The sequence below is a fragment of the Ostrea edulis genome, chromosome 2 (assembly GCF_947568905.1).
Source record: "Ostrea edulis chromosome 2, xbOstEdul1.1, whole genome shotgun sequence".
In the NCBI taxonomy this organism is placed as follows: domain Eukaryota; kingdom Metazoa; phylum Mollusca; class Bivalvia; order Ostreida; family Ostreidae; genus Ostrea; species Ostrea edulis.
Window position 1 is genome coordinate 26,871,783 of NC_079165.1, and position 27,456 is coordinate 26,899,238.

At 35.8% G+C, this 27,456-nt stretch overlaps 1 protein-coding gene across 4 annotated transcripts; it reads right to left on the bottom strand.

Annotated features, from left to right (window-relative positions):
- Positions 1-450: 450 nt before the first annotated feature.
- LOC125680839 (leucine-rich repeat-containing protein 74A-like) lies at positions 451-27,011 on the bottom strand. 4 transcript variants are annotated; one of them, XM_056156544.1, is made up of 16 exons: positions 26,547-27,011; positions 26,307-26,451; positions 24,630-24,864; positions 24,114-24,197; positions 22,872-23,068; positions 18,199-18,306; positions 14,226-14,319; positions 14,071-14,120; positions 11,379-11,460; positions 10,310-10,395; positions 9,367-9,561; positions 8,452-8,547; positions 7,039-7,302; positions 5,258-5,343; positions 4,548-4,565; positions 451-1,409 (listed from the first exon to the last, which is right to left on the bottom strand). In XM_056156544.1, exons 2-16 carry the CDS (start codon positions 26,358-26,360, stop codon positions 671-673), a joined length of 2,388 nt encoding a protein of 795 aa, XP_056012519.1. In that variant the 5' UTR covers positions 26,361-26,451; positions 26,547-27,011; the 3' UTR covers positions 451-670. The 4 variants fall into 4 exon arrangements, with proteins under 4 accessions (XP_056012519.1, XP_048776576.1, XP_048776577.1 ...); XM_048920619.2 differs by lacking the exon at positions 26,547-27,011 and having other exon boundaries at positions 26,307-26,467; XM_048920620.2 differs by lacking the exons at positions 4,548-4,565; positions 26,547-27,011 and having other exon boundaries at positions 26,307-26,467.
- Positions 27,012-27,456: the final 445 nt, after the last annotated feature.

Genomic DNA, 27,456 nt, shown 5'->3' on the forward strand with positions numbered 1-27,456 from the left:
CAAACAATTTTTTTTTTTTTTTTACGTCTCGTTGAAAATATTTCACTCATATTGAGACGTCACCAGCTGTAGTTGTAGTACCACACATTTAGACCTATGTTTAAAAGCGCTCAGGGCCGTAGCAGTGAGGATTCTTTAACGTGCCAACGCCTGCCGCGACACAGAACGCCTGCCGCGACACAGGACCCCTGGGTTTTTTAAAAGGTCATATACGAAAAACCGTGGTTCTAATGTTTAAATGCCAAACATTTAGCAAAGGAGCAATCACGACCAACGTTTGACTCGACCATGGCACGAGCGGGGTTCGAACTCACGACCCTCCAGTACAAGCGAGAGCTCTGTTACTGCGTTATCAACAACGAATATCAAAAATCCGAATAGGTGATATCACTTAATGGCAATAAATATCAAAACAACGCCTCGTGGAAATGAAATACAAAAGATCCAGAACCTTTTTAATAAACTGGAATGTATTATCTTTTAAATTTTGATTTTAATTTCTTCAATGTGACTTCTCGTTGAACATACATTTCTTTTGGTAGAATTGGTTAATTAATCACAGAAATTAAATTGAATAACTGACACAAGAATTTTTTGATTTACTTAATATATCCTATGTTACGGAAATATTTCTAGCGTACTCATTCCACAAAATTAATATCCACTAAATTCAGAAATTGAGAGGTTTCCAATCGTTTCCGTTTGACCCGTTCCTCCTCTCCGTGTTTGAATGAGAAGACACGGTTCTAGAATCTGTCCTTGCTGTGTCCACACTTGTCCTTCCCGTGTTTACATTAGAAGAGCTTGGCCGGGAAGATCCTCCCCCCGAGTTACGCGCCCCTCTCTGATGAGAAGAACGCGGACGCGTGGATGACGCGGGGCGACCAGAATTTGGCCGGGAAGTTTTTGGTGATTGCGAGAGACTAGTAGAGTTCTTATTGTGTGAATTGTTTTCACTTCTCCCTGTTAGTCTTTCATGTTCCGAACTTGGACGTGTACTCTCCCTCCTGGATCCGCTCCCAATTCTTGACGTCTCAGCTGTCGTATCCTCGGCTTCTATTCCTAAGTCAAGTTTTAATTTTGCATCGTCCTCGTTTTCCTGTAAGATTTCATCCTCTGCTTGCTGCCGTTTGTTTAGTCGCCGCTGTTGAATCCGCTCCCGTTCTTTCGCCTTCTCCTTTTTGTCGTTGAACACGCTCTTTAGTTTACCCTCTTTGAGGGCCTCTTGGAATAAATCCACACGTGCCCGGAATGTGGGATTTCCGTCCATTTTCCTCTGCATCAACCTCTGAAGTTTAATCCTCACGCGTCCGATCTCTGTGTTTTCGATGGCAAAGTTCCAGTTTTTAGAAGCGTTGTGCATTTCTCTTTCCTTTAGTTTGTACTCCACCTTTGCCTGCATAACCTCCCTGTAAAACAGCAACCAAAGATAAAAAAAAAATATCATAACCTCCCTGTTAAACAGCAACCAAAGATAAAGTCATAACCTCCCTGTCTAACACCAACAACACATACAAATCGTAACCTCCCTGTAAAACACTAACAACACATACAAACCTAAACATCCCCATCTAACACCAACAAAAAACAAAACTAAACCTCCCTGTCAAACAGCAACAAAAGATACAAACCTAAACATCCCCATCTAACACCAACAAAAAACAAATCTAAACCTCCCTGTCAGACATCAACAAAAGATACAAATCTAAACCTCCCTGTCTAACATCAACAAAAGATACAAATCTAAACTTCCCTGTAAACACCAACAAAAGATACAAATCTGAACCCCCCTATCTAAATCAACAAAACATACAAATCATAACCTCCCTGTCTAACACCAACAAAAGATACAAATCTAAACATCCACGTGTAACAAGAACAAAACATACAAATCTAAACCTCCCTGTCTAACACCAACAAAAGATACAAATCTAAACCTCCCTGTCTAACATCAACAAAAGATACAAATCTAAACCTCCCTGTAAACACCAACAAAAGATACAAATCTAAACCTCCCTGTAAACATCAACAATAGATACAAATCTAAACCTTCCCGTCTAACAGCAACAAAACATACAAATCTAAATCTCCCTGTCTAACAGCAACAAAACATACAAATCTAAACCCCCCCCCTTGACTAACACCAACAAAAGATACAAATCTAAACCTCCGTGTCTAACAACAACAAAAGATACAAATGCAAGGTGAAGATAACGAACAGTGATCAATCTCATAACTCCTACAAGCAATACAAAATAGATAGTTGGGCAAACACGGACAAATCATAATATCCCTGTCTAATGGCAACAAAAGGTTAACGCAGTATTAAGTCTTCCCCGGAAGACATGTGTCGCCTGCTAGTTCATTCTATATGTAATATATCACGTATAATGTTGAAAAAGTAAATTATTCAAATGGTTTTTGTCAGTTTAATACTCCTTTTAAAGGTTTTGAGAATTACTAAACATTCTTTAACGATAACTGAATTGAAATTGAAAGATGAGACATTATTATGCAATGGAATTTGTGGGAGAATCTGTTTGAAATTAAGACATTTATTAAATGTAGACTGAATGAAAACATATGTTTGAAAATATGTCCTTCAGTTAATCATAAAATAAAATCTTCAGCAAAAAATGTTTTTGCTGTAAAAAATTCTAAGTCCCGGCAAACAGGAAGTTGATAAGCGACAGATTCGAAAATGTCTTACACAATACAGTTGGCCACACTGATGCTCTGTGCCAAATATCAGGGAGTTGCCCCATGTGGTTCTTGAGAAAACTGTGACAGAAATTTTTTGTAACGACGACGACGCCAGACGACGACGCAGGACGACGGATAGTGATCCCTGTATGTCGCCACTGCGTGTAACGCAGGCGACACAAAAATGATATGATAAATTCGTAATTTCATTACCAGTCATATTAGCTGGTGTTACCTGTTGCTTGTTCAGAATTTGTATTAGTAAAATAGAGAAATCTAGCCGTGTTAAGTCTGCAATCTATTTCATCTGTAGATTTAATGCTATTAATACACGTGTGAAAAATTGTACAGTTCAGAGATAACGTGAATATTTCTCTTGAAGAAATATGAACTAAAACTGAAACATATGCCTTTTGAAATATCAAGTCTGCTTTCCTTGTGAACAGTTTAATTATCTAATTTCACGAAATAATATCACAATATGGTTCTACAAAATGAGGTTTGTCAATAAGAGCAGTTCCAATGTGTTCTGTAACACTAATGTATATATTGACTAATGTGTTCTGTAACATTAATGTTTATACATGTATTGACTAATGTGTTCTGTAACATTAATGTTTATATTAACCAATGTATTCTATAATACTAATGTTTATATTGACTATGTGTTCTATAATATTGACCAATTTGTTCTATAATATTGACCAATGTGTTCTATGATATTGACCAATGTGTTCTATAATATTGACCAATGTGTTCTATAATACTAATGTTTATATTGACTATGTATCTTTAATATTGACCAATGTGTTCTATAATATTGACCAATGTATTCTATAATATTGACCAATGTGTTATATAATACCAATGTTTATATTGACCAATGTGTTCTATAATATTGACCAATGCGTTCTATAACACTGGGATCCAGGTTAGAATAGATCCTCAGTACTCCTAAGTGACCTTTCAGCGTAACATAAGAAACAAAAAGTGGATACATAGAGTTTAGAAAACTAACTAAACATATTATACCAGAATGTTCCGATATTTTTAACAAAACAATTCATGAATGTTCCTGGTCATGTAAAATCGGAGCATTGTTTAGGCATTCATCAAGTCCATGCAAAGCAATAGAAGACTATACCATCTACAAAAGGCAAGCTAGAGAGACGTCAGAGAGATGGCTATAGGCTGCTATAACTATCTACAAAAGACAAGCTAGAGAGACGTCAGAGAGATGGCTATGCTGTTATAACTATCTACAGAAAACAAGCCAGAGAGATGGCTATGCTGTTATAACTATTTACAGAAAACAAGACAGAGAGATGGCTATGCTGTTATAACTATCTACAGAAAACAAGCCAGAGAGAAGACAGAGAGATGGCTATGCTGTTATAACTATCTACAGAAAACAAGTCAGAGAGATGACTAGGCTGCTATAACTATCTACAGAAAACAAGCCAGAGAGAAGACAGAGAGATGGCTATGCTATTATAACTATCTACAGAAAACAAGCCTGAGAGAAGACAGAGAGATGGCTATGCTGTTATAACTATCTACAGAAAACAAGCCAGAGAGAAGACAGAGAGATGGCTATGCTGTTATAACTATCTACAGAAAACAAGCCAGAGAGATGGGTAGGCTGCTATAACTATCTACAGAAGACAAGCCAGAGAGATGGCTAGGCTGCTATAAATATCTACAGAAAACAAGCCAGAGAGACGTCAGAGAGATGGCTAGGCTGTTATAACTATCTACAGAAGACAAGCTAAAGAGACGTCAGAGATATGGCTAAGCTGCTAAAACTCCATGCATTGACAGCACCCATAGACATGCTTCATTACCTGTCCTCTTGAGTTCTACTGCAAAATGGAAAACTTTCATGTACTAGAATAATACATAGCCATACTTTGTAATCAAGAATCCTCCATCTTAATCTCTAATCTATCTATTGGCTCACACATGACTCACATTTAATTCAATTGAAAGGGCTAAAGAGTAGAAACCTCTTTTCTAATGTCTTTTCCCTAGTATTCAATTTTATCATGAACTAGGTCAACTCATATTAGGACTGTCCCTTTATTGTAAAGTTGAAGATAATGAACAGTGATCAACATCATAACTGCTATAAGGAATACAAAATAAACAGTTGGGCAAACACAGACCCCTGGATATACAAGAGGTGGGATCAGGTGCCTAGGAGGAGTAAGCATCCCCTGTCGACCGGTCAAACCTGCCGTGAGCCCTATATCTTGATCAGGTAAACGGAGAATGTGAATTCTCTCCACTAATTTCGGATTAACAACTAACTCGAGTTTTGCCCAATAGATTGAGGTCTGCACACAAGCAATTAGCACAACTTTACTTTGGATCTGAGATGTGCACCAGTTTTGGGTTTTCTCCACACACAGAGTATTTCAGATTTTGCCCGCTGAAGTGAGTTCTACTCACTAATTTGAGTTCTGTTTACCTATTTTGGATCTGCGCAATGGCGTGAGTAGTTTCCGCCACTTTTCGGATTTGCGCGTTGGCTTGAGTAGTTTCCGCTACTTACTTGAGATCGATTTCTCCGTCTCCATCTACATCTAGTTTTTGCACCATGAAATCCAGACAGCGGTCTGACAGCGGGATACAGTACAGCTACAAAGAGACAATCAAAACCTTTACATAATCCAAAATAACCACAACAACAAAACCTAAAATAATCACAACAACAAAACCTAAAATAACCACAACAACAAAACCTAAAATAACCACAACAACAAAACCTAAAATAATCACAACAACAAAACCTAAAATAACCACAACAACAAAACCTAAAATAACCACAACAACAAAACCTAAAATAATCACAACAACAAAACCTAAAATAACCACAACAACAAAACCTAAAATAATCACAACAACAAAACCTAAAATAACCACAACAACAAAACCTAAAATAATAACAACAACAACACCTAAAATAACCACAACAACAAAACCTAAAATAATCACAACAACAAAACCTAAAATAACCACAACAACAAAACCTAAAATAACCACAACAACAAAACCTAAAATAATCACAACAACAACACCTAAAATAACCACAACAACAAAACCTAAAATAATCACAACAACAAAACCTAAAATAACCACAACAACAAAACCTAAAATAATAACAACAACAACACCTAAAATAACCACAACAACAAAACCTAAAATAATCACAACAACAAAACCTAAAATAACCACAACAACAAAACCTAAAACAATCACAACAACAAAACCTAAAATAATTACAACAACAAAACCTAAAATAATCACAACAACAAAACCTAAAATAATTACAACAACAAAACCTAAAATAACCACAACAACAAAACCTAAAATAATCACAACAACAAAACCTAAAATAACCACAACAACAAAACCTAAAATAACCACAACAACAAAACCTAAAATAATCACAACAAAACCTAAAATAATCACAACAATAAAACCTAAAATAACCACAACAACAAAACCTAAAATAATCACAACAACAAAACCTAAAATAGTCCATAACAATAATACCTAAAATATATCACGAAGTCATAAAAGTTAATCTATAAGCAAATAAAAGTATTCGAACATACTGTACATATCCATGGATGTTCTAACCCCAATAGCTGATTGTACCCCATATGTAATACTTTTTAACTCACTTACCCTAACCAACTTTTCAAAAGTAGATCACCCTGAAACTCGTCTTTCTGCACTCTCACCTCACAAAACTTGATAGTCTAATAGCTAATGCTCTTCGGGACATGGACACGATTTGAGCGGAAATTTTTTAATCCCCCCCCCCTTTTTTAATGTCTAGAATGCTTAACTAAGGTATTTCTAATGGTCAGCAAAAATTCAAATGTAAGTTGTCAAGGTACATGGAAGATACAGAACTCATAATTCTTTGTTATGTAAACAAGGCTCGTGGCATATTTTTGTTTACATAGTTACAGGTAAATGTACAAGTAAAAGTTTGTTTAAAGCAGATTTTACAATTTACAAATTAATTCTGAACACAATTAGATGGCTTCTAGTATTAAGCACATCTCATTTTGTTTTAAACATGCTATTTTCTATTAAGCAATCTATATGTAAACAAAAACATGGCACGAGCCATGTTTACATAACAAATGTTTGTGAGTGTTGTATCTCACGTGTAACTAAAAAATTGATATCCAAATTGTGGTTCATCATTAGAAATACTTTAGTTAAACATTGTAAACAATAAAAATGGGGGAGGGGGATTTGAAAATGTTCAGCTCAAATAATGTCCATGCCCCTTTAGTTTGTAGTTTGATAGTCTACCTTGAGTCCCATTTTAATTTCCTCCTTGTCTAGAGAGTTGCTCTTATCCTTGTCAAATGTGGACAGAAGATCGATGGGCCTGAACCCCATCAGACGCGCGAACTCCATTAGGACGAGGGTGGGGTTTTCCTGTAGTAGGCCGTCTTCGTCCTGATCCCCATCCCCCATATCCTGACCCCGCACCATCCCGTACAGGATCTTAATGCCCCGCTCATTGTCCAGTTTGTGAGCTCCGTCCGCGAAGGACGGCTCTACTATCTGGGTCTGAACGAAGAAAAAAGAGAGACAGCGATAAGCGGTGAACGTAAATGATGGGTCTAGAAATCGCGTACTTTATTTTCGCGATCGCGGATTGTCAATTTAAGCACGAGAATAAATTGATATTTTTAACTTCCAGAAAATACTGTGACAAAAATTTAGAGAGTTCGTTATTTTGCGAAATTATGCAAAGTGGAAAGTAGATGAAATTGACTGAACGTTTGTTTTTCTTTTTAGAACCTAGGTGAAGATAAGAGATCGTATGTTTAGGAATTTCAATGTCTCAAAGATACAAATTACGTTGAAAGTCAATCTAATTAAATTAGATCCTTTAATCCGCTTACCATATTGCTACACAAGGATCTAAGGAAACCGCATACGGAGGTCAAATCTTTTGACCTTTTAATCATGCATATTCATCGATATATTCATCCAATCAGAGAACTCTTATTATTTGCATTCGGTAAACGAAAAGTTCGGGAAAACAACAAATATGGCGACCGAGTATTGGCGCACGTTATAAATTTTAAAAGATTCCATGTGCAATCTCTTGCAAACTGAATTTTGATCCAGTATACGAATACCAGTGTGCCAATTGTGTCTTGTCTAGTCAAAGTCAACCGCTTTGTCATCTTACTACCATGTTTACCGGTATTCAAATTCTTTCTATTGTTTTATCATTTCCTTTATAACTCTTGCAGGTCTTTTATTGGTATACATGTATTATCATAGATTATTAGCACAAACATTGTACAGCGCATAGAAACTATATGTAATTTTACGCTTTATAAATGAATAAAATAATAATAATAATAAAAGAGGAACAGAAAGATGTGTCAATAGCTATGCTGATGGTATAGCAGTTAAAGAAATACGGCAATGCTAATGCTAGACTGTATGGCAGTTTTTCCGACCCTCCAAAATTACTTGTGTATATATATATTAAAACGTCGAGTGTCTGAGGAATGATGTTATAAGATATCAGAAAATTATCTCGCGTTTATTCCCACTCATAAAGCAATTTACCCACCTACGAATGCAAGCCTGAAGTACGAGAATATGAATTTAACATGAAATTAAAGGATACTTCAAATAACGTAGGTTGCTATGACGTATGGGAAGCAGCACCAGAGTTACCGCTAGAGGGCAACTTACGTGAATGTCGATTTCTTTCAGTCCCACGTCCGTTCTTTCCTCGCACATGTTCAGAACCAACTGCGCACCTGCTGACGTAATCGGATTCCAGGCCAACTGCAAAAAAACAATTTACATGTACCTACAAGAAATCGATTCTGATAACTTATCGCGACTTTGATAAAACAAGCGCTCAGTCCCACGCCTGATCTATACGAGGGGCTCGCCCACGAGTCAGTGATGCCTTTATCTTACTTCTGTTTGGAATCCGATCTACCCTGCTGCCGACGACATGTGATATTTTCTTTCCTTATCTGGCATCTTTTATGTGAACTTAAGGAAAATGCACTTTTAAAATTGTTTCTTCGAATTGATGAAATTTATTTCAGCCTCGTTATATTGTAAAAAAAAAAAAAAAAGAAGAAGAAAAAGGGGAATATAGAGCATTCAACTCAATTTTCCTTTCATATCGTTATGGAAGAAAAAAAACTTTGTAAGACATATGTATTACTTAATAAAGACTAGTCTTGTCATCAACAAACGCCTAAATTTCATCATAAATCAACTCTCTGAAACAAAGCTTTCGTCAAAGCCTTTCACACAGTGTCGAAGATATTGAAACGCCACGGGATCCTCTCTAGACGACCATACACAGGGTTACAACTTAAACCACACCACCATCATACACAGGGTTACAGCTTAAACCACACCACCATCATACACAGGGTTACAACTTAAACCACACCACTCCTCATGTTTCAGTCGGATTCGTTTAGAGAGACTTTTAATTGATTTCCTCCTAATGTTGATTAAGTGTGCCAATTAATGATAATAATAAATAAATCAAAAGGGTTTCACAATCCAAGTGTTAAACAAGAAATAATTATCTGTGAGAAGGCTGGGCGGGGGGGTTGGGGTTGGGGGGTTGATCCTCACCCTGAGCGTCCTGAGTGTGGAGTTTTGTTTGAAGCCCTTCAGTAGTTTCTCTAGACAGTCCTTGTTGATTCTGTTGCAGTTCAGGTTCAATTCCTGAAGCTCCGTATTCACTTGCAGAGCGTCCGCCAGGTGCTGACAGCCCATCTGATGAAAACCGTTCCACGAGACGTCTAGTAACCGCAAACCCTTGTTGTCCTTTAATTGATTTATTGATTAAAATTGTTCGTCTTAATTTCGTTTTTAAATAACACAAATCAATATGTGTTTATGATTTTTTTTTGCTGATGCCCATTTACAGATAGAAACACTATTTCCTCCATTAAAGAAATATGACAATACTGAACATATTTTATGCTGGATTGTGTCACTACCAAAGGTTTTTTTAAAAACAGTAAACCTATCTTTTTTTTATAATGTGGAAACAGTTTTCTAATTAAAGCACCTCTGATCGAAATATCCGTCTTCTGTCTGTCGTAAACTTTTCACATTTTAAACTTTTCAAGTACCACTGGACCAATTTCAAGCAACCTTATCACAAAGCATCCCAGGTCAATGGGAATATGATTTTTTTTTTCAAATAAATTTTAGTACCTTCTTCCAGGGGGAGATAATGAAAATCCAAGAATTTATGAACCAACAACAAGGTAAGCCAAAACTTGAAAGGAAGTGTAGTGAACGAGTAGATACTCACAGGGGCTTGCTCCCGTTTAAAAAAAGTAAACAATAATATATTTTATAGTAGATCAATTGTTTACAAATCATGGCCTTTCTTTAAACTTAAGTTTAAGGTTGTTGTTTTTTTAATTTGAGTAGTCAAAATTTGAGCAAAATCCAAGTTTCGATTTAAGTTTCGAGAAACTCGGGCCTTGTTTTTCTCCTTATGTTGCGGAATCTGATTGTCTGTGTTGCGTGATGGGGTATTGCGTGATAGAGTGTTGCGTACCTCCAGCCCAGCTGCCAGTTCTTTAGCACCGTCATTTCGTAAATGGTTCCAGCTTAAATCTAGGACTTCTAGGGTGTCATTGTAACCTAAGTAAAATCAAAGTACTGAAAGTAACTTAAGTAAAAACTAGGGTGTCATTGTAACCTAAGTAAAACATGAATATTAGATCTTGGATGTCATTGTAACCTAAGTAAAATATGAATATTAGATCTAGGGTGTCATTGTAACTTAAGTAAAACATGAATATTAGATCTAGGGTGTCATTGTAACCTAAGTAAAATCAAAGTACTGAAAGTAACTTAAGTAAAAAAATGAATGTTAGATCTAGGGTGTCATTGTAACCTAAGTAAAATATGAATATTAGATCTAGGGTGTCATTATAACCTAAATAAATCATGAATATTAGATCTAGGGTGTCATTGTAACCTATGTAAAATCAAAGTACTGAAAGTAACTTAATTAAAAACATGAATTTTAGATCTAGGGTGTCATTATAACCTAAATAAAACATGAATATTAGATCTAGGGTGTCATTGTAACCTATGTAAAATCAAAGTACTGAAAGTAACTTAAGTAAAAACATAAATATTAGAACTATGGTGTCATTGTAACCTAAGTAAAACATGAATATTAGATCTAGGGTGTCATTGTAACCTAAGTAAATCTAGGGTGTCATTGTAACCTAAGTAAATCTAGGGTGTCATTGTAACCTAAGTAAATCTAGGGTGTCATTGTAACCTAAGCAAAACATTATTATCAGACATCTTTCCTATTGTGAAACAACCCCTAAACTGCGTCTTCGCTTTGTCCTTGTAATCGTCAGTATAAATACACACAAACATTTGATGGAAAGACCCCACCCCACCCCGACCTCCATCATGAGTTACATGGAGATCCGATATCATAGAACTATCGTCAACAATATTGTTTCTATATCAATGAACCTAATATCTGCGCAAAATAAAATTATCTTCTAAGTGTAAAGAAAGGGAATTTTAATTGGATATTGATTCGTTAGAAATTGTTTAACATCCTCCTAAAATATTTCATTCAAAGTTTGTGAACTCACCGATCAGCTCTCCGAAGATTTCTCCTCCAACCTCGCGGAACTCATTATGGCTTAGCACCAGTCGCTTTAAGTGCTGAGTTTCCTAGTAAGAGCACAACAAAATATCGCTACAATCATACGGTATATCGCTACAATCATTAGGAATATCGTTACAATCATTAGAAATATCGCTACAATAATTAGGTATATCGCTAAAATCATTCGAAATATCGCTACAATCATTAGATATATCGTTACAGGTGTATTCATTATAATTATCGCTACAGTTGCAACATGTAATCGTTAAAATTTCATAGCACTAGATGAATCACAGTTAAATAATAATGCATAGAGGAAGGACTTTTAATGCGTGTTTGAATTGTTGCGCACATGAATTGAATGAGCGATATCTTTAATTCAAATGAAATTAAAAATAATTTTTAATAATTGCGTGCATTAGTTATGTTATATCTATTGATATTATACACAGTGAATAAAACTTAAATTGATTATTAGGAAGTCACTTGGAGCTCACTATTAAATGTTTCTTATGTACATGCAACATAAATGATCTCTCTCCGTATTGAAAATTAGATAAGATTTTACGATCTTGCAATTGTAATCCGTCATGGCAAAAAACAAAATGAACAGCCGTTCATAATTTCAAATTTTGAAACTTAGTATTGTGAATGTGTTTATAACATTTATGGTAGTTTTTGTCCAGTGCAACAATTTAAGGGCAAAGTTATGAATACGCGTCGTTTCTTCTTGTCAAACGCAATAATCGAAAACATAATGCACTATATAAATGACAAACAGAATAACTGCTACCGTGTATACTCGCCTATAAGTCGGTCCGCCTATAAGTCGGTTGTATTTTTTAAGGTTATTTTGTAGGAATTTGTCAGTTACCCGCTTATAAGTCGGTGCAAATTTTTGTCAGAATAGGTTGACAATTTCAAATCAATGCTCTAGTGTTTTTACCTATGTTTCAAAAAATATTTTGAGAAATTAATAATTATGAGGTGTTCAATATCCAAGCCATATACGTTTGGGGTTTAAACGCATCCCTTGATCTATTATGGACCATGATCCCTTGTTTATATAAGCAATTATGGTCTCCTAATGACCAGTACCTGACACCGTGTTTACTTAGTGGCACGCGCCTCGCGAAAACTGTTATTGTGGGATTCCGGTATAATTCCTTGTATCAGCAATATACTTTTTAAGAGTCAAGAATGATGATCTAAATTATCTGTTAACAATATTCGATCTTTTATGAAATATATATCAGCCGGTATACATATGAATATTTCAATATTAAATCGGGTTCGTAATTCAATTTTACCGATAAACGATAGATTAGTTGAATTGAAAGTATTAGTTACCGGTATGTAAATAATTTTAAACTAGATAAAAATATATAAATACTTGTACTTTATACATGATTTTAAAATACATAAACAATACAATATGTCTAAATATTTGTGAACAATAATCATTTGTGTGGTAGTCCATGATAATCATCGGAATTGTTTAAAAACACTAAATTACGCCGCCCAGAAAAATACCAATCTTCTTAGGACGCGCCTATAAGTCGAACATAGAGTTTTGGACCAAAAATTGACTCCCAAAAAACCGACTTATAGGCGAGTATATACGGTATATTGTAAACAGTGGCCTGATTTCTTGGACATTGTCAGGAAGTGATACAACGTCATTTCAGTAGAATGTTTTAATTTTAAAGTTATAAGGTGCGAACTTCCCAGAACAGTCCCAGACCATTCGATTTCTGACATATTGGACAGTTTTCGACTTATTACTTACTTTCAAGATCTGTGTCATTATATAACATGTTCAACCAAAATAAAAACTTCCTTATCTTTATCCATGTGTTGGTACATATCAGTAACTGTTAATAAATCACTACAGAAAGTCGTAACACTGACTTCTAGAACCACAGAAAAAATCAAGAACATCGAAAATATCACATGGATATCGTATTAAAAAAATTATCGATGTGTCAGACTGTTGATCTCGGGAGAGAGGTGTCCTTTGTGGAATGAAACGTATATAAGTAAAATAATTATAAATCTTCATAAAATGGTAAATATGGGCCTTGTCAAAACTCTTATAGGTATAACTAACAGTGAACACCTACACAATTTTATGCTGATCATGTTGTAAATCAATCGCTGAGAATGTGCGATTGGTTGTAGACCTACGCGTCTATGAAATAGCCTTGTTCTGGGCGCTTCGTTCTGGAAATTTCCATAAGGCTGATTCAAGACTAAAATCACGGATTGAAGAAACGAGCAGACATATTTTATCTATTAAACAATTATCCAATCTTATTTCTTCTGTAAGATCAAAAGCAAGCATCGATAAACAACGGATTTATTTCATATCGTATTATCTTAAGTTGTCATTAAAAAACAACAAAAGAAAGCTGGCTTAGATCCGCCAAAGCATGTCCGATGTCCGCCACTTTGCTATTTCAGAGTAGTTTAACGAAACCGAAAGTAGGTTTTTAATTAATTTTACAATATCTACTAATCAAGTAAGATTCTATTATAGCTTACGGACTTCATGATGCAAGCAGTAATTCTGGAGCAAGTGTTTCGGAGTTTATTGGCAAAATTTGTTAATTTATAAGTATAGATGTTAGATAACAAACAATGAACACTAAACTTGCTACTATGATCATTCCTACTTCAAAAATTCCTCGGAATCCCTCAGCATCTTTCTCTTTTAGCCCTGTACCTGTTTGGAAACAATTTTTGATTAGCAATTCTTCTTTGCGTAAAAAATACGATAGAGTCTCGAGTAAAATACGTTTATCTTCAATAGTTACAACATAGTAATCACCTGACAGATTGAGACTGATGATGTTGTCCAGTTGTTCCATGACATCTAGAATTGGCTTTATTCCGTCTATACCCAGTGTATTTTCTGCCAATGTCTAAAGAGAATAATAAAATGTAGGCCAGCGTGTCAGGGTATCCATAAACATGTTTTTCATTTATAATATTAATCATCGTAAACATGTATACGTGCTAGTAACCTTCCTAAAAACACACTTATTGATAACATTCTGTGTCAAAGGGTGATAATTAATAGACTATGAGAATAACAGAACGGCCCACTGTTTTATCAATTTTAATGTGGCAGACGGCAATGCAAGATTCGTTGACGTCATAGCTTTTACAACGCCCGCGTTGCTGTGTGTTGCTTTTCCATTGACTACTTCCACTCACAGATCAAGGTGTAGCATGTAGGGCACCTGAAACAGCTGGGTGACTGATTCATGGCATCCTGTTTTTCTCCGTCGTAGAGCGTTGTACGGTAACGTTTTCCTCAGATGTTATTGTATCAATGTTACCATATTTGGTATTTAGCATAAAGTGAGTAAGGAAAACAAAGTAAACCGTTTAGGGCGGGAAATGAGAGAGCGGTCAGAAGCAAAACCATAGAAAAATGATAAAATCTATATTTCAAGATGTCTAGTCTGCTAATTGTTTCTATAGCAATTGATCTAGCTCTAATTCGGGGCCCTGACTTCTAATTCGGGGCCCTAGTTGAGGGCTCTGGCGATAGGTCGGGGCTGCATAGTTTTTACATCATTTCTATAAATAGATAAGTGAGCCCCGGGCATCAAACACCCTAACTGAGTGCTTAGTAATACTGAGAATTGATGGTTATACCAAAAATTGTGAATTATTTACGTTTCCATTGTTTTTGCTTTCGATATCTTTACTAATCGTAACGACAGTCACTTCCTCATGGATGTTATATGCATGTGCGTATGAATCTTGGTAAATATAGTCCGTCTATTTTAACAGCTGCACTATATGTGGGAATTCTGACAAAAATAAAAGTAGAATATAATTATGAAATATAAAATTCATTTTCAAAATACATGCATGAGGGCATGAATTGCAACGCGTCACGCCTGCCACGTCTGCATAATAGTGACACGCTTTATGGAGTATATGATGACGTAAACATGGTAAAGCGTCGCGGTTCATGCCCTCGTGTATTTTCAAAAATGAAATATATTTCTTAAATACATGCCTCCTAGGTGAGGTTTTCGGCCCCGGGGTGGGGCTATTTGGAATATACAGTGAAATTAAATCCCCACGTAATGAAAATTGGAAAATGTAATTCAATTCCAGCTTAGCATATATTTTCAAGATACTTTTAAAAACATTGAATTTCATAACTTTTTGTTTCTTAAAAGTATTCACAAACTTTTCAAATATAATACGTCGATAATTTTTAAAAAATGATACTTTCTTTTAAAACAAAATATAAGCACAAGGAGAAATATTGTAATTCAATACTGGTTATCAAACAAAACGAGTGCAGAGTAATCGTGAAAAGGGATGCCTCTACCAAAATTGGGAAATCCATGCCACCCGGGTGGAGCTATTTGAATTATAGAGTGAAAGTACATTAAAGTTGTAACTGCAACACCCCCACCCCACCCCCCAGTTCCCCCGGTCTTGAAAAATGTTACAGATTTTTGCCAATGCCAGGTTTTTTTTGGTGATAAAATGATCGATATTAGAAAGTCTTATTCGGAACAATGCTTGTTTAAGTGCGCTTGTTCATTGTCATGAACATAAACGAAGTTCATGTACTAGTCCAAGAAAAGATTGTAGCAAGTCATAGTAAGGGTATCTTAGTAAGGGGAGGAAAGTAGCAAATCAGACTTGTAACAAAGATTGCTTAGGTCAGGACAGCATATTGTGACCTTGAAATAAGGTCAGAGGATAAAGGGTAAGGTGCAAGGGTAACTTTTATGAATCTTAGAAAAATATGTCCTATGCCATGCCTTTCAAATGGAGACAGTAAAAGTATTTGGCACAAGGGTTACTTAAGACTTGACAGTGCCTTTTGAACAAGTTGGCAAAAAGGAAATTACTAACATTTATTCATGCTATAATTTGTTATGGAGGAATATAAGATGAACATCACAACAATAATATTCCCTTTTTATTATACCATCGATGTTTAAATCATAGTTAAGGCCGAAAAATCTCTCAATTTTAAAAACGTTCTTCAAATTTTTTAGAAAGTAAAACTATTTGTTGTTATGAATACGTTATATGCTTGTAACAACGGATCTCAATATTTAGACAAAAAGAGAAACTGAAGACGAAAAAAAACTCATCACAATATTAACATGACTGCCCGGTGTGTTACACCAAATACAGAAATAAAATAAACTATCTCATCTCGCCCACGACCTTCCCCATTTATATATATTTACCATAAAATCGAAGATATCGTTCAGTTCTTCATTCATGGAATCTAGATTGGTGTCTATTATTTCTACGTGTGGGCGACATGAGAACGCGATGTATGAATATCTTCAAGGTGTTATGTCTAACGATTCGTCAATACTGGACGCTGCAGGCTCGTCTAACGATTCGTCAATACTGGACGCTGCAGGCTCGTCTAACGATTCGTCAATACTGGACGCTGCAGGCTCGTCTAACGATTCGTCAATACTGGACGCTGCAGGCTCCTCCGTTCTCTCTAGGTTTTATATTGGATGAACAATATTTACACTGCCAATTTAGTCACCAGTTATTACTTCAATGAAATAAGCTCCCCCCCCCTCCCCGTTCTTTAAAACGCATTAACAATGCCCACAGCCATGTACTAATTGCTAGCTATTTTCACTTAACTCAGATGATAGACATAGTATGTGAATCTTCCTACAATTCCAATATGAATTCTCAGGTTATATATATTAAAAAAAGAGGAAATTTTCTACCATTGCTATCCCCGACTGTGCTTGAAAGAAAACGTTTTATCTTAAACGCAACAGTTACAATGGGGAGAGGGCTAAAATAGGTTGAGCCTGCTGCCCAATCCCATTCATTTTGTATGAAATATTGTTTTTTTTTAAAAAGTTCAAATATTCATATATATATATATATATATATTAAAAGAAATAGAATAAACAGTACACAAAGTTAAAAATTTAACGCAAGCGCTTTCATTTTATAATCCTCAGGCGTTACATTTTAAAATAGTTTTGATTTTAAAATGTAACGCCTGAGGATTATAAAATGAAAGCGCTTGCGTTAAATTTTTAACTTTGTGTACTGTTTATTCTATTTCTTTTAATATTTTATACCGGACACTGTGATTTTTTTTTAAAACACAATTTGGATATATATATATATATATATATATATATACACACACACATACACACACATATATATATATATATATATATATATATATATATATATATATATATATTGTAATGCATGCGGTAGGAAAAGAAGGGGGCGGGGGGGGGGGGTTAGATTCAGTCAGATATTTCTCAGTGTTGCTGCTGCTGTCGTGCACCTGAGGGTTTTTTTTACGCAAAGTACAAAATAATCGATTCGCCATGGTATGTACTAAATTGTCTAAATTATGACTCAATTGTGTATAAAGTCGGTCCCGGTTCTATTATTTCTTTTGCTGAATTGCTGATGGGCAGAGAGCTTTTGACTAATTGATCGACTGCTTTTCTTTTACCTTTACCATAAACCCCATAAACCAGACTCTGAAGCCGTCAAAAGTGCAGATATTTTATAGAAATACTAATATATATATATATATCCGTCGACAAACAGGTTCAAGAATTCAGATGAAAGTAAGATTATTTCATTTTTCTTGAGAAAGACAAAAACAAAGAATCCTTAAAAATGATTCTACATATTAAAAAATTAAGGAAATATTAACAACCATCACAGAATACATCAATAAGGAAATACTGATAACGACCACGCAATACTTTAATCCCCTGCGACCCTGAGACTCTGTGACCTACCAGATCCGTGATGAAGTGGTTTTCCCGCAGGAGATCAGCAATATGGCGGGCCCCGTCCACGCCCAGATTTGTGTCCGTGAGATCAAGTGACGTCACTGTCGAGTTACTCTAAAACAGAGAGAGATAGAGATAGGAGAAATTTATTGTTTGTGTTTCTATTTCGTTTACTTAGAATTCTGTATTTCCATTCACAGTTAAATTCTGTTATTTAAGGAGGAATGGTGCATTGTCATAATGGCCGACTTCCATTTGAAATTTGAATGAAAATATCAAATATCAGCAGCACCTGTATATTCCTTTTAAATTTGACTGCCTAAATTGGGTAGCTCACTTGGTTCACGTGTTGACTGCTAATCTGTAGTTTGTGCGTTCGAGTCTAGCAGAGTTTTAAGATTATTTTCCACTAAAACAGTATTTTAAGAAAATAAATAAGGTAAACTTAAAACTTTTCAATTTCAAAATATAACGGCACATATCCTCTATTTCCATCCATATCAGATTTCTCTGGTGTGTCGTTTATCCTTAATGTACTTCACTCCTAGTCGGTGGTTTTATGTATATTATGACACAGCGGTGTCTCTGTATGTCCGTCTTTCCGTCTGTTCGGGATTTTCTGTTTCTATTTTCATTTTTCTGCCACGTATCAAGCTGAAACTTCTTATGTACCTTCTTTGTGGGTCACTCTAAATCATGTTGCAACTTTGATTCATTTTGACCTCTCTTGCATGAGTTTTGCCCCTTTCTTTGAAAATTAATGTTATATGGAGGATACATAATTTGTCCGGCTAACTCCTCCCACAATATTCAAGTGTGAGCATTCTTGTTTCATAGTGTTTGTATGGGAATTGAACATAGGCATGTGGCAAGGAGTTTGATTTTCTTCATTTTTAAAGAAAATAACAGGTAATTGAACTTAGTCAGTTTTGAGGAAATATTATAAAGTGAGTATAAAGTTTGTCCTTTTAACTCCTCTCACAGTTTTAAAGCTAATGCCTTTGTAAACAACTTAAATATTACATAGTGCAAGGATTTTGATTCTCAACATTTATTTGTTCATTTTCTTTGATGTTTGAAATAATTTACAGGTTGTTGAATTTGGTCAAATTTGGGAGAAACATTTTACACACAGAACTCTTGGTTTGTCTATCTACCTCCTGTCACAGTTTTTTAGGACCTTTTATTCATACGATGCAAAAGAAAGTGTTACAGCTTGATGGTGGCTGATACTACCAAAAGCAAAATTCTACAAATCATGGCTTAAGGAGGTAGTCTACATCGTCACAATGGCCGACTTCCTGGTGGCACTGTGTGTGTTATGGAACCAGGGGTGTTGAATTTACCTTTTGCGCCTTACCAGTCATTCTTTACTTTTATTTCTAGGAACAGAAATGAATTGCATTGTTGTTAGAATTAACATGGTGGATACTGTGCAATTCTTAGATTTCGTAGAGGCTTTCATTTTCGTGGATACCCATATCCGTCCAATTTCAAACCACAGTGAAGTAAACAATTTATATAATATGTCAATATCCACGAAATTAAATTTCTAATGAAACCCTACAATCTCAATAATCCACGAAATTGTTCTACAAGATTGAATAATCGTCAGGCAGCAGTTTTAACGTTTGTTTACTTTACGATATGTAAAATAAATAAATAAATAAATAAAATAAAATAAATCATAGATAAGATTCTGTCATTTTGTAATTTTCGCTTTGAATATCTAGATACTTCAAAGACATAATCTGCATTCGAGTACATCTAAAGACACAAACAAGCAGTGGGTGAAAATTTCAACGTGGTGCTGTGGAACCCATGATTTCGGTGTCAAAATTAATGGTCAATTTACTCCGATCTTGCATAAATATTCTCCCAATGGCTTTGCTAAATACTTCTCCAAATTGATTTTTCATAGCTGTTATGTAATCCCGATTCTCAATGAGTAACATGGATGTTTAAAATTCATTGTTTGCAGGAGGAATAAGACCGAGGACAAATCCCAAACATCATTAAAACAAGAGTGGATATCTATAAAGCGCATTCATATACAGGACAAATCTAGTGTGTATTAAACGTTTGAGAACTGAGTAAAAAAACAACAACCGAATCCCAAAATATATCTAAATCGTGAGGAGATATTAGATGTATGTATGTATGTTGATTGTACATGTATATTGTTTACCGTCCCTCTCGAGAATATTTCATTCATATGGAGAAGTCACCATTAACGGTGAAGGGCTGCAAAATTTAGGCCTATGCTCGGTGCTTACGGCCTTTGAGCAGGGAGAGATTCTTTATCGTGCCACAACTACTATGATACGGGACCTCGGTTTTTGCGGTCTTATCCGAAGGACCGCCTCATTTAGTCGTCTCTTACGACAAGTAAGAGGTACTGATGACCACAGGCACTTGACGTTTTAAATATCTGTAATAAAAAAATTGTCTTCCTGTAAACATAATATTCACTATATTTACAGGAAGACATTTTTTTTTATTATAGATATATTCTAACCCGGATACCCACGGGATTACAGTGGCGGATTTAAGGGGGGCGCAGCCAGCGCGCGCCCCCGTAAAATTTTCAAATTTAAGGTAAATCGTGGTATCTTGTTGAGAAAAATGTACTAAACGAAGCAAAGAAGCAATAATTGCTTCTACTTCCGGAGAAATAAATGACAACATCTTTTGATTTCTTGAAATACTTTATTGAGAGAACTTATTTTTTTCCAAAAACCCTTAAAATTTGCGTCATTTCATTAATTTCACCTTTTAAAAAATGATAGAAAATAGTACAAATGACTAAATAGGAGACATATTTCAAGCCCTATAGAATATGTAAAATCCAGATCCCCTGCCTCATAAAATAACCCCCCCCCCCCGTAACCGCAATTCCTGGATCCGCCCCTGGATTTATGTATTACGTATATTGTGTATATGTATGTATTATTTATGTATGTATGTGTGCATGTATGTGTATATGTATGTACTTGTGTATATGTGTGTATGCATCCCAACATACATCACGCAATGCCCTCTGATCATAATACTATATATATCGAGTGTATGATATCTGTGTGTCTACAATATAATTTTACGGGGGTGGGGGTATGGGTGGTTAATGAATATCTCCGTACGACTTCTTTACAAAAATAATCAATACCCGTTTTCATTCAGCTGTCAATCCCAGCATTCAATTATAAAATGGTCTATTATGAATTACAATGTAACAGTCTCTCAATCATCTGAAGTGTGATACAATCTCTCTCTCTCTCTCTCTCTCTCTCTCTCTCTCTCTCTCTCTCTCTCTCTCTTAACGATCCATGAACAATCAAGATATAGTTCAGTCTTGAACTAATTGTTTCTTAAAGCTAGTAAGATAATTACGCTAGCATGATTGATTTCCTTTGATGTACAGTATGACCGTTCCCTTCGGTTGTAGAAAGTGATTGAAAATGAAAGGGAATTTTACTACCACGCTAAACACATTGTCGTCACTTTTGGTTGTTGTTTTTTTATCAATAATTTCCAGGTTTCCTTTCTTCGCTTATTTACGCTTTTATGATTAAAACGCACGACCTCGAAATCAGTATCATCTTCTAGACGGTCTGACAGATTATGACGTCATTCTCCCGAGGTAGTCTCGATTTTTAATGGCCGTTTCAAACTTATTTCTGACTATGTGCAACATAAAACTGTATTTCTATCGTGACATAACTGTATTATTCATTGCCAATACCGGTAAATCAAATATAACATTATCTTTACTGGAAACTAGTCATCACGTGTACACACACACAAAATAAAAAAGATTCGAAGGCTATTTTCATCGCTTTTTTTGTAAACTCGACGGATATTAAATGATCATGTTACATTGTGAAAATTTAAATGTCTTGTTTCTTGGTGTCATGTTGTTTTTAACTTTGTGCTCTCATTCAAGAATTGTTCACTTGTAGAGGGGCATCAACAGCTGTAAGCTAAGTGCGAACAAATTTTGATTTTTAAATGCATGGCGCTGAAGGCCGTATCAGTGAGGGTTTTTTTTCAACGTGCCATCACCTACCTAACATGAGACCCCCATTTTAAATTTCACATCCGAAATATTTTTGTGACTTTCACATCTGATGCCGGGCGGTCGGCGAAAGTAACAGTCACTACCCATGTATTACGTCAAGCGTCCAACGCGGGCTGTTCAAATTGAGAGTCGAACTCGGAACTTAAGGTAGATCGATTCTCGTGTGATGTTATAGGTTTTGGCAAAAATCTTTATCAAATTAAACTTTGCGCATGATAGAAATATACCTTTCAGGGGAATTTTATTCACTGGATAAGATAAAAAAAAATCTGGTAAACAGTCACTACTTATATAATACGTCTTACGCGACGCTGTTTAAGTCGAGAGTTGAACTCGGAACTTAATTGTGAAGTGTTGGCCTTAACCGCTAGTCCGTCAAATTTAAGTGTGTTTTACGAATCTGTAGAGGATTGTTTAGCAACTGAATGGAATTTAACAACATGCAAAACTCATCGTTGAAAGACGTCCTAAATATAAGGTTTAAATTAGTATGGAACTACATGTATATAGATTTATTACAGTATACCCCTTTATCAACCTTCTAATATTGTCATGTATCTATTTTGGTTACGCATGCGCATCCAGTTTTGTCATAACATACCAGAAGTGCCATGCAACAAGCTTTTGTTCCATCCGACCCCAAAAAATGATGACGTAGCTGAATTTTTTCGTCCTCTAGATGGCGCATAAAACACGACACAGGGACGACATCAAGAAATTTGCATGCCCGGATGTACAGCTCTTGGGATGGAGTACGTTTGATTATCACCTTTGGGTCTGTGTCATCCTGAACTTCAGCTACAAACATTTTCAGATTCAAGTTCTTCGTGGAAGTTATGAGGTATTTCTGCATCTATATTTATATACAGGAAGCACTATGTAATGTATGCAGTGAGTTAAGGATATATGAAGAGTGGCGGATCTAGAGGGGGATCATGGGGGCGTAACTCCTCCCCATTTCGTAAACAAGAATATCAGTAAAACTGATGGATGCTCTACGAACTGCATCTGCCCAATGAACTACTTCATATATGACGAAAGACTCGCACAATGACCAATAATTGAAAATTGTTGAAATTAAGATTTTTTACATATATACAATGTATATGTTTTGAGTGAATTTGACCTTTCCAAAATGACCCTGGGTGACCTTTGTCTGAAAGCCATTTGCCTGTTATATATTTGTGTGATATATGATAGTACCCGTTCAAAGCTGTTGAAATAAGGAATTTTTTCCTTTTATTGTATAGTTCTGAGTGATCTTGACCTTTCTAAAATGACCTTGGCCAAAAGTCTCTATTCCAAGGAATATTTATACTTAATTATAATAATTTCCGATGAAAGGTTTAAGAGATATGAGCTCGGACGGACGGACGGACGGCGACTATATGTTCTCCCAAATATTTTCGGCGAGCATAAAAAGGTCACTTTTTGTGAGCATAAAAAGGTCACTTTTTGTGAGCATAAAAAGGTCACTTTTTGTCATTCTGGGTTCTTTGCCTCTCCATTACTTGGGCGGAAAAGGAACAAAACAACTTCCCCCAATTTTAATTTTTTTTGATCCGCCACTGTTTAAAGCATATTTTGCTTATTAATGAAAGCTAGAGGCATAGAACAGCCAACATATGGCTAAAATATTGTCTAATCGGTATGAATAGCAATACAAAGAGAAAATCTAGCAGCAACACCACCTATATGTTAAAAGGAAACACTAAAACATCAAATTTTTAAAATACACTGTATGGTATAAGCATAGAGAATGCATTAACCGTCACCATATGTATTACAAGCACTGGGGAAATTCAATCCCCGCCTCCACCTCAAACATTATATATATACAGACTTCTAGTGACAAAATCCGGAGGCGGATCCAATACTTCAACTTGGGTTGAGGTAGGCAACGTTTCTTCTGACATACTTTTTCTTTCTGAAATGGTTTTGCGAGAATTGAAAAAAAAAACCACCCAACTATGTTGGCATCAGAAATTTTGAATCACTCCCTTGTTGGGGGTGGAGGGTGGCATACGGGTATTTCAAGAAAACTTGTAAAGGATCGGAAGGAGTTAATTCACTTCAATAAAATTGTTCTTATATGTATGAACCACCTTGCTTTTGGTCTATGTTCAGCGCTTACAGCCTTTCAGCAGCGAAGGATCTTTATCGTGCCACACCTGCTGTGACACGGAACCTCGGGTTTTGTGGTCTCATCCGAAGGACCGCTCCATTAAGTTGCCACTTACGACTAGCAAGGGGTACTGAGGACCTATTCTAACCCGGATTCCCGTGGTATTAGACAACATGATTATGTAATTGCACAATGGTCTCACCAATATAACAGTCATTAGATAAAACAACTTACCATCGTAATCGAAGTCATCAGGGAATTCCTTGTCCAGGTCAAGGTCGGAGGTGGCGTGGCTATGAATTGATTCCCCTCCCTCGCTCTCGGCACGTGATTCCGGGCGCCGCTTCCGCTTGAAACCGATCACGCCCTTAAATTTCCGGGTGACAGGGTTCTTACATTGTCTGTATTTTGTGGTTAGCGTGTAAGGCTCGCATATATGAGGTCTATTTGCCAAGTTCCACGTGTCAAACTTAAACAAAACGAACATGTGATATATACAGATTCCACGTATTAAACTATAAAAACAGGAACATGTGATGTATACAGATTCCACGTGTCATACTATAAAATACAGGAACATATGATATATACTGGCTCCATGTGCCAAAATATAAAAAACAGGAACATGTGATGTATACAGGCTCCATGTGTCAAACTATAAAAAACAGGAACATGTGATATATACAGACTCCATGTGTCAAACTATAAACACAGGAACATGTGATATATACATGCTCCATGTGTCAAACTAAAAATACAGGAACATGTGCTATATACAGGCTCCATGTGTCAAACTAAAAATACAGGAACATGTGCTATATACAGGCTCCATGTGTCATACTATAAAAACAGGAACATGTGATATATACAGATTCCACGTGTCAAACTAAAATACAGGAACATGTGATATATACAGGCTCCATGTGTCAAACTTAAACAACAGGAACATGTGATATATACAGGCTCCATGTGTCACACTATAAAATACAGGAACATGTGATATATACAGGCTCCATGTGTCAAACTAAAATACAGGAACATGTGATATATACAGGTTCCACGTGTCATACTATAAGAACAGGAACATGTGATATATACAGGCTCCAGTGTCAAACTTAAACAACAGGAACATGTGATATATACAGGCTCCATGTGTCAAACTAAAATACAGGAACATGTGATATATACAGATTCCACGTGTCAAACTAAAACAATAGGAACATGTGCTATATACAATGTCAATGGAATTATGTTCCATTCAGAAACAGCGCACACCTAAGTGACTTTTCGATTTTGACTTTTTTTAAATGTACGGATTATGACTTATAAAAGAACGTGCACACACACGGTCAATGACGTCAATGTAATGGTTTTTAAAGTTTTTAATAAACCTACGTTATAAAAGGTGCTCATGTAAGATTATGAAATCCTGTAAGCCATATATTAACAAACAATATGTCCCCTCCCTCTCTCTCTCCTCTCTCTCTCTCTCTCTCTCTCTCTCTCTCTCTCTCTCTCTCTCTCTCTCTCTCTCTCTCTCTCATTAAGGCCATAAAAAGATTCAGCACAGATGTAAATATTGTCAATGGATGAAGTTCAGAATTACTCAATCCAATTTTAAAAACGTATCTTCTTTGTTAGTCTCTCTCAACCACCCTGCCTCATCAGTAAATGTAACAATAATCTTAAACAGGGGGAAATCATCAATCATTCTAAGTTCAACGCGTTAATTGTTCAGCATTCTTAGATACGGTGTTTAATTAAGAATAATTCGTACGACATATGAAAACTGCTTGGTGAGCCAAGATGTCTTTAAGCTCTAGTTGATAAAGAGGATAAGTTTGTAAAATTAGATTGTGTCATTCTGAATTCCATTCATTGAACGGGTATTATTATATATTTTTATATTACCTGAGGTGCTTCATTAGCTCCAAACAAATTGGATGATGGGAGTCGCATGGACATAATTACGCTAAACTATGGGATTCCCTGGTGTACACACACGCAGGATTTCTCTCACGTCGTAGTGGACTAAACCATGTTTTTCAATTTCCCCCTGTAAATGAGTTTAACATCCATGTAAATGTCAATGTTCAATTCCCATAGCTATTGTTCACCAAGTTTTAACAACGAAACTTTAATCAAACTTACGTCCAGATAGGACCTTGAAAAAAAATTATAAACAAGCATGAGAACGAGATAATCGGCAAATAGAAAACAAAACAGCAATGATTAAATAAAAACAAAGAGTTAAATATCTCAGAAACAAAGACGGTGGGGGAATTCGCGTGCATCAGACCGGTGCGTTTTACGTGTTTTGTTTTCATTAACATAGACATTGCTTCTATCAATATAAGATTATATCAGACCCAATGATCACAAACATTATATTTTCAAAAGACCCCAGTTAAAAAAGTTTTTTTTAAAAACACCATATTTTTTTTAATCATTCCCACAAAATCGATAATTCTCACGATTAAGGGAAATGATTTATCATTCAAAGTCGAACGCTTTGCTTAGGATTGCTGATACGAATGTTTTATTAAAAATAATAAATTTCTCGTTCGTTCCCCATATCCCTAACCCCACCCCCGCCACAGAGTCACGATGATGGGGCGTTAGTTGCAGCAAAATACCTATGTTTACTTACTGGTCTGGTCTTCTCTATCTGACTGGCTGTTGGACGTTACATTTTAGTGTATTAAAATTCTCCCTGTGTTTGCTGAGGGGTGATTAAATCTCCGTTAATCCTGATATCGCAAAGATTATCCCTCTAAACTCTCACAACAAATCAGTGTCATTTGGAACAAGGGGCTATATCAGTGGCGGATCCAGAATTTCTGTACATGGGAAAGAACGCGGTAAAAGGGTGTTTGTCTGAGGCTGTCGTGAAGCCCTCAGTGGGCGAATCTCTCTGAAACTATGAAGCTACATGTACTAAGTTCTGAAAAAAATAAAACGGATATAATTAGACTAGTGTTTTGGGGACACAGTTTTATATCTAACAAATAGATCATATCTGTAGAGAGGGCTTTTTGGATGCGTTTGTGTTAAACTTCAC